Genomic DNA, 15,570 nt, shown 5'->3' on the forward strand with positions numbered 1-15,570 from the left:
CGCACACGCACACACACACACACTTCCTTGACTCAACTATTCCTTCAAACTATTAACCCATTTTGCTCCTTTCTTTAACTGACAAATTTCAACAAAAACTATTCCAATTATCTCTTATTTCATCTTCCCTAATTATCTGGCCTCTACATTGTTAAATGTCATTTAAGAGTAAAAGAGGAATATACTCTTTGAAGATGGAGGGGAAGAAAACTCCCATTAAATAATCCTTTGTTCTTACATAATATCTACAGCAGCAATGGGCTTATTAGTAGATAAACAGTTATTAGATTATGAAGCTGTATTAATCTATGTATTCAAAAGGACTTATATAGTCATTGCCAGTTACTTCAGACAGTGAAAATGAAAAGTAACAGACTCATCTTAAGTTGTAAAATAAGCATTTTATCAACCTGTATGCTAACAACCTATTCTGGGTGATAGACAAAGGGACTCCCATCTTCTCATAACCTGCTCAGCAGCTTCAAGGGCTGAAGAAATCAGTAGGATGTCACATCTGTAAAAGGCAACTATAATCCTCTGGTTGCAAAGCGTTGAATTAGAGCACACATAAAATATGATAAAGAGAATATAGCATATCGAATCAAAGAAATTCAGTCCAAATTATACTAAGATTCAGACCATAAATGATTTCCTTTGAGAAGAAAACAAATCAAAACCAAATCTAAATTAAAAATTAAAATATAAAGCCATCTATGATAAGCAGGAACCAAGACTTAAAGATAATACATAATATACTAGGAGACTGTAATATATAAAGAATGGGTTCTTTAAGGGTAGAAGGAAAGATACAATGTAACAAGTCATCAATAAGACATCAAGAGAAAAGGAAAAAACTTAAGATGGAAACAAAGAGGTTAAACAACTACAGATACAGAACTAGATAAACATCTCATCTTAATAAATATTATTATGGGATCATGGAAAGTTACTTAATCTTTGTGTCAATTTTCCCATCTGTGACATGTATGTATCTCACCTGGCAGGGAATAAAGAAGATAATCACTTCCAAATATTTAGTGTAATTTCTAGCACATAGTAAGGCCTAACATGTTAATTATTGTCATGAATATAATCAGTATTAATACTGGTCTCCATTACAAATAAACTGGATAGTCAATCTGATTATCTATGAGCGTGAAGTACCAAAACTGAAATAAGAAACAGTAAAAAGAACATGAAAGGGACAATAACAATTAACAACTAACCAAATATAGCTGATTTCATGGGAGCTAATATCCAAAATTTTAGGGAACAGAAAATTCCTATGCCATTTAAACAGAATAAAGAACAATAAAAACCATCCCCCAATTTGTGATTTGTTTCATGCACCTGGTATAATGCTGATATCAAAACTCCACAAATACAAATATACACAAAAAAGTACAGACCAAACTTACAAATATAAACATTTTACTAAACTACTGACAGACTGAGTTTGCTGCTCAATAACTTACTTGAAATACATTCATCTAATACTGTATTCCAGAAATAAAAACTGGCTTAATACTAGGAAATTTGTTAATATGATTCATGGCATAAGTGGATCCAAAATAACAACTTCGTATGTGACACCTGAAAGATTGAGAAAAGACTATTTGATAAATCTCATTATCTACCCACATTTTAAAAATTAACCTAGTAAATAGAAAAAGGAGGATACTTCCATTTCATTATAAAAAGTAGCCCTAATCTCAGGGGCTGTGTGTGTGTGTATGTATGTATACACATATACATACATATATATACACACATACATATATATATACACATATATACACATATACATACACATATACATATACATACATACACACACACACACACACATAGTTAACATGTATATATAAATTCCTCTAACTTAACAAAGGAAACAAAGATTCTTATTGCACCACTATTTAACACCATTCTTAAAGTTGCAGCAAATGCATTTAAATGAAGGCAGGGAAAGCTATATTCAGAGAAGGGATTGTCTCCAAGAGAAAAATATACAGGTTAAAAAACAGGGGCACGCCCAAGATGGCCAAATAGGAACAGCTCCAGCCTCCAGCTCCCAGCGTGAGTGACACAGAAGACGGGTGATTTCTCATTTTCAACTGAGGTACTGGGTTCATCTCACTGGGGAGTGTCAGACAATCAGTTCTGGTTGGCTGGTGCAGCCTGACCAGTGAGAGCTGAAGCAGGGCGAGGCATCCCCTCACCTGGGAAGTGCAAGGGGGAAGGGAATCCCTTTTCCTAGCCAAGAGAAACTGAGACTCACGACACTTGGAAAATAGGGTAACTCCCACCCTAATACTGTGCTTTAACAAGTGTCTTAGCAAACGGCACACCAGGAGATTATATCCCACACCTGGCCTGGAGGGTCCCATGCCCATGGAGCCTCCCTCATTGCTAGCACAGCAGTCTGAGATCTAACTGCAGGCTGGGGGAGGGGCGCCTGCCATTGCTGAGGCTTAAGTGGGTAAACAAAGCCACCGGGAAGCTGGAATTGGGTGGAGCCCACCTCAGCTCAAAGAGGCTGGCCTGCCTCTGGAGACTCCTCCTCTGGGGACAGGGCATAGCAAAACAAAAATCAGCAGAAACTTCTGCAGAGGTAAATGCCCCTGTCTGAGAGCTTTGAAGAGAGCAGTGGATCTGCCAGCACGGAGGTTGAGATCTGAGAGAGGACAGACTGTCTGCTCAAGTGGGTCCCTGACTCCCGAGTAGCCTAACTGGGAGACATCCCCCACTAGGTGCAGATCCACACCTCACACCTCACACGGTGGGGTACACCCCTGAGACGAAGCTTCCAGAGCAAGAATCAGACAGCAACACTCACTGTGCAGCAATATTCTATCTTCTGCAGCCTCCGCTGCTGATACCCAGGCAAACAGGGTCTAGAGTGAACGTCAAGCAAATTCCAACAGACGTACAGCTGAGGGTCCTGACTGTTAGAAGGAAAACTAACAAACAGAAAGGACACCCACACCAAAACCCCATCAGTACATCATCATCATCAAGACTAAAAGCAGATAAAACCACAAAGATGGGGAAAAAGCAGTGCAGAAAAGCTGGAAATTCAAAAAATCAGAGCGCATCTCCCCCTCGAAAGGAATGCAGCTCATTGCCAGCAACGGAACAAAGCTGGATGGAGAATGACTTTGATGAGTTGAGAGAAGAAGGCCTCAGTCGATCAAAATTCTCAGAGCTAAAGGAGGAACTACGTAACCAGTGCAAAGAAACTAAAAACCTTGAAAAAAGAATGGATGAATGGATAACTAGAATAATCAAGGCAGAGAAGACCTTAAAAGAACTGATAGAGATGAAAACCATAACATGAGAAATATGTGACAAATGCACAAGCTTCAGTAACAGACTCAATCAACTGGAAGAAAGAGTATCAGCGATTGAAGATCAAATGAATGAAATGAAGCGAGAAGAGAAATGTGGAGGAAAAAGAGTAAAAAGAAATGAACAAAGCCTCCAAGAAGTATGGGATTATGTGAAAAGACCAAATCTATGTCTGATTGGCGTGCCTGAAAGTGACGGGGAAAATGGAACCAAGTTGGAAAACACTCTGCAGGATATCATCCAGGAGAACTTCCCCAACCTAGTAAGGCAGGCCAACACCAAATTCAGGAAATACAGAGAATGCCACAAAGACACTCCTCGAGAAGAGCAACTCCAAGACACATAATTGTCAGATTCACCAAAGTTGAAATAAAGGAAAAAATATTAAGGGCAGCCAGAGAGAAAGGTCGGGTTACACACAAAGGGAAGCCCATCAGACTAAGAGCAGATCTCTCAGCAGAAACTCTACAAGCCAGAAGAGAGTGGGGGCCAATATTCAACATTCTTAAAGAAAAGAATTTTCAACCCAGAATTTCATATCCAGTCAAACTAAGTTTCATAAGTGAAGGAGAAATAAAATCCTTTACAGATAAGCAAATGCTTAGAGATTTTGTCACCACCAGGCCTGTCCTACAAGAGATCCTGAAGGAAGCACTAAACATAGGAAGGAACAACAGCTACCAGTCATTGCAAAAACACATCAAAATGTAAAGTCCATAGCTGCTAGGAAGAAACTGCATCAACTAGTGAGCAAAATAACTAGCTAATATCATAACGACAGGATCAAGTTCACATATAACAATATTAACCTTAAATGTAAATGGACTCAATGCTCCAATTAAAAGACACAGACTGGCAAACTGGATAAAGAGTCAACTCATTAGTTTGCTGTATTCAGGAGACCCATCTCACATGCAGAGACACACATAGGCTCAAAATAAATGGATGGAGGAAGATCTACCAAGCAAATGGAAAACAAAAAAAAAGCAGGGGTTGCAATCCTAGTCTCTGATAAAACAGACTTTAAACCATCAAAGATCAAAAGAGACAAAGAAGGCCATTACATAATGGTAAAGGGATCAATTCATCAGGAACAGCTAACTATCCTAAATATATATGCACCCAACACAAGAGCACCCACATTCATAAAGCAAGTCCTTAGAGACTTACAAAGAGACTTAGACTCCCATACAATAATAATGGGAGACTTCAACACCCCACTGTCAACATTAGACAGATCAACGAGACAGAAAGTTAACAAGGATATCCAGGAATTGAACTCAACTCTGCACCAAGCGGGCCTAATAGACATCTACAGAACTCTCCACTCCAAATCAACAGAATATACATTCTTCTCAGCCCCACATCGCACTTATTCCAAAATTGACCACATAGTTGGAAGTAAAGCACTCCTCAGCAAATGTACAAGAACAGAAATTATAACAAACTGTCTCTCAGACCACAGTGCAATCAAACTAGAACTCAGGACTAAGAAACTCAATCAAAACCGCTGAACTACATGGAAACTGAACAACCTGCTTCTGAATGACTACTGGGTATATAATGAAATGAAGGCAGAAATAAAGATGTTCTTTGAAACCAATGAGAACAAAGATACAACATACCAGAATCTCTGGGACACATTTAAAGCAGTGTGTAGAGGGAAATTTATAGCACAAAATGCCCACAAGAGAAAGCAGGAATTATCTAAAATTGACACCCTAACATCACAATTAAAAGAATTAGAGAAGCAAGAGCAAACACATTCAAAAGCTAGCAGAAGGCAAGAAATAACTAAGATCAGAGCAGAACTGAAGGAGATAGAGACACAAAAAACCCTCCCAAAAATCAAAGAATCCAGGAGCCGGTTTCTTGAAAAGATCAACAAAATTGACAGACCGCAAGCAAGACTAATAAAGAAGAAAAGAGATAAGAATCAAATAGACACAATAAAATGATAAAGGGGATATCACCACCGACCCTACAGAAATACAAACAACCATCAGAGAATACTATAAACACCTCTATGCAAATAAACTAGAAAACCTAGCAGAAATGGATAATTTCCTAGACACTTACACTCTCCCAAGACGAAACCAGGAAGAAGTTGAATCCCTGAAGAGACCATAGCAGGCTCTGAAATTGAGGCAATAGTTAATAGCCTACCAACCAAAAAAAGTCTGGGACCAGATGGATTCACAGCTGAATTCTACCAGAGGTACAAGGAGGAGTTGATACCATTCCTTCTGAAACTATTCCAATCAATAGAAAAAGAGGGAGTCCTCCCTAACTCATTTTACGAGGCCAACATCATCCTGATACCAAATCCTAACAGAGATACAACAAAAAAAGAGAAGTTTAGACCAATATCCCTGATGAACATCGATGCAAAAATCCTCAATAAAATACTGGCAAACTGAATCCAGCAGCACATCAAAAAGCTTATCCACCATGATCAAGTGGGCTTCATCCCTGGGATGCAAGGCTGGTTCACCATATGCAAACCAATAAACGTAATCCAGCATATAAACAGAACCAAAGACAAGAACCACATGATTATCTCAATAGATGCAGAAAAGGCCTTCGACAAAATTCAACAGCCCTTCATGCTAAAAACTCTCAATAAATTGGGTATTGATGGAACATATCTCAAAATAATAAGAGATATTTATGACAAACCCACAGCCAATATCATACGGAATGGGCAAAAACTGGAAGCATTCTTTTTGAAAACTGGCACAAGACAGGGATGCCCTCTCTCACCACTCCTAGTTTGGAAGTTCTGGCTAGGGAAATCAGGCAAGAGAAAGAAATAAAGGGTATTCCAGGGTATTCTAGATCCTCAAGGATCTAGAACAAGAAATACCATTCGACCCAGCCATCCCATTATTGGGTATATATCCAAAGGATTATAAGTCATGCTGCTATAAAGACACATGCACACATATGTTTATTATGGCACTATTCACAATAGCAAAGACTTGGAATCGACCCAAATGTCCATCAGTGACAGACTGGATTAAGAAAATGTGGCACATACACACCATGGAATACTATGCAGCCATAAAAAAGGATGAGTTCGTGTCCTTTGTAGGGACATGGATGCAGCTGGAAACCATCATTCTCAGCAAACTATCGCAAGAACAGAAAACCAAATACCACATGTTCTCACTCACAGGTGGGAATTGAACAATGAGATCACTTTGACACAGGAAGGGGAGCATCACACAGGGGGTCCTATTGTGGGGAGGGGGGAAGGGGGAGGGATAGCATTAGGAGATATACCTAATGTAAATGACAAGTTAATGGGTGCAGCACACCAACCTGGCACATGTATACATATGTAGCAAACCTGCCCGTCGTACACATGTACCCTAGAACTTAAAGTATAATAAAAAAATTTAAAAAAACAGTATAGAAAGTATGATTTTTTAAATAAAAAAATGCTAAACTGTATACTTTTAAAAATAGTTAAGATGGTAGACTTTATGTTGTTTTCTTACCACGAATTTTAAAAGTAAGCACATACATGGACAGAAAAAGACTGATGGTTACCCCTATAGTAAGCAATAACTCTTATTTGGTTATTTGGCGTATCTGCATTTTCAAAGTTGAGACTAAGTGACTTCTTTTGTTTGTTTGTTTGTTTGTTTGAGAAGGAGTTTCGCTCTTGTCACCCAGGCTGGAGCACAATGGCGTGGTCTCGGCTCATTGCAACCTCTGCCTCCCCGGGGATTCAAGCAATTCTCCTGCCTCAGCCTCCCAAGTAGCTGGGATTACAAGTACCTGCCACCATGCCCAGCTAATTTTCTATATCCAGTAGAGACGGGTTTTCACCATGTTGGCCAGGCTGATCTGGAACTCCTGGCTTCAGGTGATCCGCCCACCTCCACCTCCCAAAGTGCTGGGATTACAGGCGTGAGCCACTGCACCTGGCCTTATCTACATTTTCAAATGGACCAATATTATGGCCCACTCTATAATGAAAGTTATCTTTTAAAAAGAACTTTGCATCATTAACTATATATAAAACTACATTAAAATAAAAAAAATTTATAATAAAAGAAATCAAACAAGAAAACACAAATATACAAAACTGAAAAAGAAAAAGATAATATTTACCAGATAGAAAGAATCAAGTATTTTATGAATCAAGCCCAGTTAGTTTTAAAGGTGAACTATTTCAAAACTTTTGAAGAAAAGGTAATTCTTACATCATATACACATTTCTCAAGAGCAGCACTATACAATACGGTAACCACTAGCCACACATAGTTATTAAGCACTTGAAATATGGCTAGTGCAACTGATGGGTAAACTTCTAATGCTATTTGATTTCAATCTATTTAAATTTAAGTAAGTGAATGTAGCTAGTGGCTACCAAATGGAGAGTGCAGCTTTAGAGGGTGGAAAAAATGAAAGCTTCCCATTTTGGTATTATGCTACCAAGAAAATAATGTCCATTTTAACTTATAATGCAAGAAAATTCTGGATAAAATGCTAGTACATTGAACCTAAAAGTGTTTGAAAAGAATATGCAATGATCGAGTACTGTTTTTGTTTTTTTTTTACCTAGGAATGCAAGGACGCCTTAATAATCAGGAAATTAAATATAAAATTCATGACATCAATTACAGTAAGGAGAAAAATGCTATAACTTTGTCTTCAGATGCCAAGAATACATCAATAAAATTCAGTATCCATTCCTGATTATTTAAAAAAAAATACTTTCCCAGCACAATAAATAAAAGATATCATGAATCGACAGGCATCAGCAAACCTGAAACTAAAACACCAGAAGCATTTCCATTAAAGTCCAGAAGGAACTAGACAAAATAGCAACTATAATTATTATTATTTACCATATTCTTATAAGCAATATGAAAATAAAAAGAAATATGACACACAAATATTAGGAAAAAAGAATAAAATCATTATTATCTGTAAGAGAAAAGCCATTAAAATCAGTTGAAACTCTTAAAATTAAGAAATGACTATTAGGTTTTCACTGATTAAAATAGATTATCTCCAAACGGAAATGTTGATAATAAAGTACATTAAAAAAAAATCACTAGTAAGTGAATTAAAAACATTATAAAAGTAACACAAAGTCTTAAGAACGAAATACTACTGAGCTTCCCTTGAAATAAATTAAATCAAATTTGCTAGTAAAACTCTTCAAAGGTTTCTGACTCCTAGATTATCCCACGTGACTAAGGATTCTCACACACACACACACACACACACACACACACACACAGATTATCAACACTGACGGAATTCCTACTGACCCAGCAACCAACCATGGCAGAACTAAAACCAGTTCAGTAAAAGGCTAATTAATATTCATTATTTTCCTCATGCTGTGAAAAGAAGAATATCATGTTTCCTCTCAGAATACGTCCCTCAACTTTTAAAGATTTAACCATATGGAAGAGATCTAAAGGAGTATATGAAAAGGCTAACGATTTGGAATCCTAATTCAATTTCCCCTCACATTTTAATAGGAGCCTGTAGCAAACATTTATTTTTAGAGATATTCTCAGCAGGGAACTGAACAAAAGGCTATTGTGTGCTAAACATGGTGAGGTCTCTCTGGTCCCATCTATACTAACTTTATAAACATCAGGTTAGAATTAAATAACTTTAAACTTTAAATCAACTATTTCCAGACCACAAAATCTATTCTACACTTATCAGCACATATAAGTTCTCTAAATGACTTATAGCTGAGTTCAAATGTGAAATCTGCATTTTTCAAGTGCCAATAAAAGAACTTTCCTTTGGACTTTGAATAATGCTGAATTGTCCAAGAATGCCATATAATGTTTTCATTTCCTTTTCCAACAAAAATTTTCATCTGCACTTTATAAATTTACTGACTCCATATCAATTATGATGAAAAGTATATGGGTATCAATCATACTGGTCTCCACTATTTTCTTATTAAATAGGAATTACAACTTTTTCTCAAAGTTTAACAAAAGTAAAAAAGATGAAGTTTACAGGCCTGCCCTGATCACTATGAACATCTCTTTATATGTGTCCTGTCATGTGTCTGTTAAAATGCAGAAGGAAACAAGAAATTATCTACGACTAGCAATGTGGTTGTTTTAAAACATATCCACAAATACTTTGACATGCCTCCCATCAAAAGGCAGAGTCAGTTCCCTCCCTTTGAACATGGGCCAGGTGCAGTGACTCACTTCTAATAAACAGAATGTGGCAGAAGTGGGGCTGAAGGCTTTGAAGGCTAGGTCATAAAAACACGATATACCTTCCTCCTGGCTCTCCTTGTTGGGTCACTCACCCGTAAAACTTAGCCACCATGCTGTAAGGAAGCCAAGCAGCCATATGGAAAGGCCTTAGTTCCACTCCCAGCCAAGGTTCCAGACAACAACTGGCATCAGCCTCCAGACATGTGCTTGAAATAGCCTCCATATGACTTTAGCCCCGGCTTTGGGCCGTCTCAATAGACACCACGTGGGGCCAGGCGTGGTGGCTCATGCCTGTAATCCCAGCACTTTGAGAGGCTGAAGAGGGTGAATCACCTGAGGCCAAGAATTTGAGAGCAGCCTGGCCAACATGGTGAAACCCCGTCTCTACTAAAAATACAAAAGTTAGCTGGGCATGGTGGTGGGTGCCTGTAATCTCAGCTACCCGGGAGGCTGAAGCTGGAGAATCTCTGGAACCCAGGAGGAAGAGGTTGCAGTGAGCCGAGATTGCTCCATTGCACTCCAGCCTGGGCAACAAGAGGGAAACTCTGTTCAAAAAAAAAAAAAAAAAAAAGACACCACATGGAAGAGACAAGCCATTCCCACTAAACCATGCCTGAATGGCAGATGCTTGAAAAAATAAGGACTATCTGTATTTTAAGTCACTAGGCTTTGAGTGTTTTATTATGCAACAATAGGTAATTGGAGCATATAGATTATTTCAGCCAAATGCAGCCATCTTATTCTTTCCATTTCAAAACTACCTGAGAAGGCAAATCTGTTTCAAAGAAAAATAAAAATGCACTGACATACCTGGTGGCAGTCAACTCACCCTAGAAAGCCAAAAGCTGGAACCCCAGCATTTATTACCTGTGGCTGCCAACTAGCCTTCTCTTAGGCAGTTTTCTTCTCACCCCTTAATATACCAGACTCTTTGGCCTCTTCTGTCCTGTCTTAAACTTACTCCTAGCTTTGAAAAATTGCTTTTAATAAACACCCTGGCTTATGAGACTGCTGCTACTGCCAACATATGCTACATATTTTTAATCAAGGAACAAGTAAAATTTTCCTAAAAAGGTAATCCTATGACTTTAAGGCAGGTAACTAGTTCAAGATGTTTTAATGAAGCCATTAAAATGGGTTATCCATCGAACTAAGTAATCGTATCAAAACATTTACTGTTCCTCCTAATAAACACTAGGGAGGGAAATATCCTAATTACTGAAATAAGGTTTTTAAGAAATGTTAAAAGCTAGAAGCAATCTTGAAGATAATCTAGTTTAGAACTTTTTTTAAGCCACTGGGAAACTGACAAAATCCAGGGAAGATCTTCATGACATAAGTAAAAAATGTTTACCTCACTCCATGTCCACTTAGGATGTCAACCTGTCATCATATAATGACAATTTTAGACTTCAATTCTGTTTGTATTTTACCAAAAAATTATAAATACAATTTTGTTAGTATTTTATAGCTACAGCAATAAAATATACTCCATGCAATGTTATTTAATGCTTTATCTTTAAAGTTGAGGATATATGACAAATTGCAGTTAGGATAAATAAAAGTATCCCTGGGAATCCAGTCTTCTTATAAAAAAATTAAAAGTGGCTGTTTCTATTTCTATCACAAGAAATATTAGTAATCATTGCTCCATTTCAAATCATTTGGGAAAACAAGCCCAGCAAGGTTACATAACTGGCCTGAGGCCATATAACTAGTTAGTGGCAAAACTATGGCCGTAATTTTGGTATACTCATCCTTCCTAGTCATGCAGGGGACTCAATTAGATTTCAATTAATAAAAGAAAAACAATTACTATATGTTTCAATTCAAAAAGTCCCATCAAAGTGGCTGGTTGCATTTCAATTCCTTCAGTGTTACACTCAAAATCCTTCTGGTGGACTATCTTTCTCTTTAATGTAAAGAAAACAGAACCTTAACAGAGGCACCTCAGGCATCACCAGGTGAATGGAAAGCAAATGCCGCTCTAAGAGTGTGGACTGGCTATTCAAAAGCCATTCACAACCCCAGTAACTTTTGCCTTAACTACAGAGGCTGGAAGAGTAAAACACTCAATCTCAGGCCTCCCCGGCAGCTAGGAGTGGACATATGACAAAATTACAAAAATGACAATATATACAGAAGTCACTAGAGAGGCCATTTCTTTCCAAATAAAAACATCAATCCTGTTAGAAGGTCTTGACCCTTATACTCTCTTCCTGTGAGGAATGCAGATATGATTCACAGAGATATAAGGCCATCTTGCTTCTATGGGCACAAAAGCCACATGCTGAGCCACTGGCTCCCTGATGACACAAAAGAGTCGTGACACCAGTCCTGGACTGTCCACCCTTAGGCTTCCTACTGAGTGAAGTTTAAGACTCTGCAGTTAGTTTTCTGGTTACTTACACCTAAATACAATCCTAACTCGTATAGGAAATAAATCTGACTTTTCCTCTTCTATCTAAACAAAGTAGTTGTCCATCTGGCTTAGTCTTATATAAGTAAATTTGCTAAACAAAATTTAGTCGACTTCATCCTTACCCCATGTTGTGCTACCCTCTCACTTTTTTAAAAGATCAATAAAAGAAGTCAAGGTATATCTCTTCTCTAAGAATAAATGAAAAGTTTTAGCTTATAGTAGCTTTGTCTCCCTGTACCATATGGCAGAGCCAAGGCTGCCTTGGGAAGCAGAAGAGAGAGAAATGGTTTCTCTCCTTACACACCACTTAACCTCAGTCCTGGACACCATCTAGAAATTCAGCAACAGAAAGAAAAAAGAAAACCAGAAACCAATGCATGTCACATTCTCATCCTCTACTAGGGAAAGAACACAAGCACCAGGCCTTAATTAGAGAAGATCGTATAAAAACCATTCACTCAGCAGAATACCTTTTCTTTCCCTTGAGCATCATGTTGGAGATATACCTCATGTTCCATTTAATCTGAGCAATACAGTAATCTCAAGGAAGGCTTATGAACAAAAGTAGGGTGTTTTCCATTCTTCCAATGTCCTTTTCTGATAAAGTTGGCTGTGGCAGCTTACAAAGGTATATCAAGTGTTAAGGTTAAATGGCATTTTCCAAAGAGATGAAAGAAAATAGGTAACAATGATGAGAAGCTAAGCATTCTACAAATATCATGCCAAAAAATTAAAGAAAGAAAAGAATATATCTCTGTAGGTGAATGGCAACATGTTTTGGCAAATTTCTTGGATTTAAATCTATAAAATCCAGGCAAACCATTAGCTATTCTGGACCAACAGACTAGACTTTTTAAAAAAAAAAGTTAAAGCTTTTTCTAAAAAGCTGAGAATTCCCAAACCAAGCAATCACTCAATAAATAGCTCCATAGCTGACAATGACCCTAAGGGTTCAGAATCTAACAGTGCAATGGGATACAGTATTCTATAATATACTCTGGATCCAAGAGAAATTTCTTCATCTGAGTCTTTAGGGTTGCACTAAGAATCCCAAAAAGTGAATTCTGCACATGAGGAGCAGAAGTCAAACAAGTGATAACATTAAGGAGATGAAGAATAATATTTACAGATATAAACCGACAATCAACTAATCTTAGCAAAGCAATGCTCAAAAGATAAAAGCATTGGGAAAAAAAGCAATGACTTTAAATAGACCTTTACATCAGAATAGTTTCCAACAATTTAGAATCTAATCTGTAGAACCAGAAATGCCTTAGTCATCTAGATTGACTTTATGTGAGCAGGAATTTCCCCTCTCACTCTGAAATAAATGGAACTTCAGCTTGGGCTACAGCACTTACAAATTACTTAAGCAAAACATTTTTAAAACAGCTACTATAATTCACAGAAAGTAACTGATCTCCATGTTAGTTACTCAGATGTACTAAGTTAAAGATACCAGGGGAAAAAAATTATCAAACTAAAGAATAAAGTTATTCCCTTCAAAAATTTCACTAAAGTTTCAGTGACAAGTTAGATAATCTCCTAAAATGGAATAAGGATATAATAAACAGCATCACCCTACCTAGCACATTTCCTGGAGGTATCTCCAGTTCTCTTCCCATCAGAAGATACAGGTTTTCCAGAGCACAGTATGCCATGTGGGGGACTGGGGGGAGGTCATCTGGTGGAGCTGAGAAGCCTAATGGTACCTGGGCAAAGAAAAATGATTGAAGACAAGTAAGGAGGCATTAGGAAGTATTAATTGGTATTTGTAAAGTTATTTTTATTCACCAGTAAGATATTGTATAGCAACATTTCATGTAAACCTGAAATATGAACATTTGAAATGGTGTGATACAACAAAAGTTTCACTTTATGAATAAAATTTGAAATACTGAAACTTATCAAATACTAAAAAATTGTCTAGATTCCCATTTAATCATAAGCTTTATGGCTAAGTAATATAAATTCTGTTGTGACCTGGTATTGTCAGTTTAGGTGAGCCCATAACCCCTGGTTAAGTTATTTATATGAACCACGTCATACACCAGTTCTGGTGACTACTGTGCTATTATTTGAACACTTATTATTACTATTATCATTTAAAGTTGTTTTACTATTATAATGTTCTTCAAGTATTCAACAAGGGCTGGTGCTAGTGCCAAGTAACACAAAAGAATGACTTTGGAAGGGTAGTTAGATGTGATAAAAATGCCAAAAAAAAGGTCAGACTGCTATTATATGCTATATTGTTCATATGGAAGAGCATGCTGTGACATATTAGGAACACATTAATGAGAGAATAGAGTACATTTACAGCAAAAATATATAAGTACAAGTACATTAGATTTATTAGTTCCCTGTACATCATATTTATTCTTATGGAAATACTGTCTCAAATGATTCAAATTTTGCATTGTGTGAAGTCTTCAGAAATATATCTACCATATAAATGCAAGTACCCAGAAAGCATTTCAATTAACCAGCCAACCAATCTTTGGTGCTCATAGGCCTGGGGTGCTGCCCTAATGCTATGAAGAGAAAAAATGGCTGAGATACAACATGTACAAAGATTACTAACATCACAAGCACAGAGTGACCAACAAAAAGGTAGTATAGGCAAGTAAATCCATTAAGGTTCAGAGGAAGGTGAGGCCCCTGTGCTAGGGTAGACTCTAGAAACTTCATGAAAATGAAGGCACATGTTACATCTAAATGTATGTGTTCTGACACAATGACAACTCTCAAAGTAGCTCTAAAGATGGGCTGAGAGATAGAAAGATTATAAGAACTGAATAGAAAGAAATGGAATTATCTACACAATATGACCATCCACTTAAAACAAGCTACAGGTAAGTTGTAATTAGTAAGACAGCTTAGCAAGGTGGCAAAAATGCAAGATCAATATACAAAAGTTAATTATACTTCTATAGGAATAGAAAATGCATAAATAGAATACATAGCAATAAATATAAAATATGTATATTTAAAAACAATTTTTAGAATAGCAACAAAATATAAGATAGCTGGTAATAAATCTAACAAAAGTGATCAAAACGCTTTATAAATAAAACTATAAAACTTTATGAAAAACATTTAAAATGACCTAAATAAACGGATAAATAAACCTAATACATTCATGGAAGGAAAGATGCTGTATTATAAAATGCTGATTCACGCCAAATAGGTGTATGGACATAAAGTAATTCCAATCAAAGCCTCAACAGGGCTTTTCATAGAAGCTGACAAGTTGACCATAAACTTGATATACAGGAGCAAAGAGTCAGGAACAAACAAGACACTAACAAAGAAAAACATGGTAAAGGGATTTGGTCTTTTTGATGTCAAAACATTGAAAAATGAAAACAGCACTGAACAGAGACAGTTAGAGACAACCAGAAAAAATAAAATTAGTCCAGAAACAGATCTATGTACATAAGTAACAATCTGATTTATGACAGAGTGGACAAGGCAAATTAGTGGATAAAGATGGACTATTCAGTAATGTTGTAGCAGCTGGATATTTATATGAGGAAAAAATGAACCTGGATCCCTTCTTCACAAACATTGAATCAAATA

The 15,570-nt window shown here is 37.0% G+C and overlaps 1 protein-coding gene across 1 annotated transcript in view; it reads right to left on the reverse strand.

Annotated features, from left to right (window-relative positions):
• The window catches only part of LOC102132699 (elongation factor-like GTPase 1), an 81,715-nt gene that overhangs the window by 24,359 nt on the left and 41,786 nt on the right, over nt 1-15,570 (reverse strand). The window contains exon 10 of the mRNA XM_065547592.2: nt 13,574-13,700. Within this exon, the coding sequence (XP_065403664.1) occupies nt 13,574-13,700 (127 nt within the window). The remainder of the gene's footprint in view (nt 1-13,573; nt 13,701-15,570) is intronic.

The sequence above is a fragment of the Macaca fascicularis genome, chromosome 7 (genome assembly GCF_037993035.2).
Source record: "Macaca fascicularis isolate 582-1 chromosome 7, T2T-MFA8v1.1".
In the NCBI taxonomy this organism is placed as follows: Eukaryota; Metazoa; Chordata; class Mammalia; order Primates; family Cercopithecidae; genus Macaca; species Macaca fascicularis.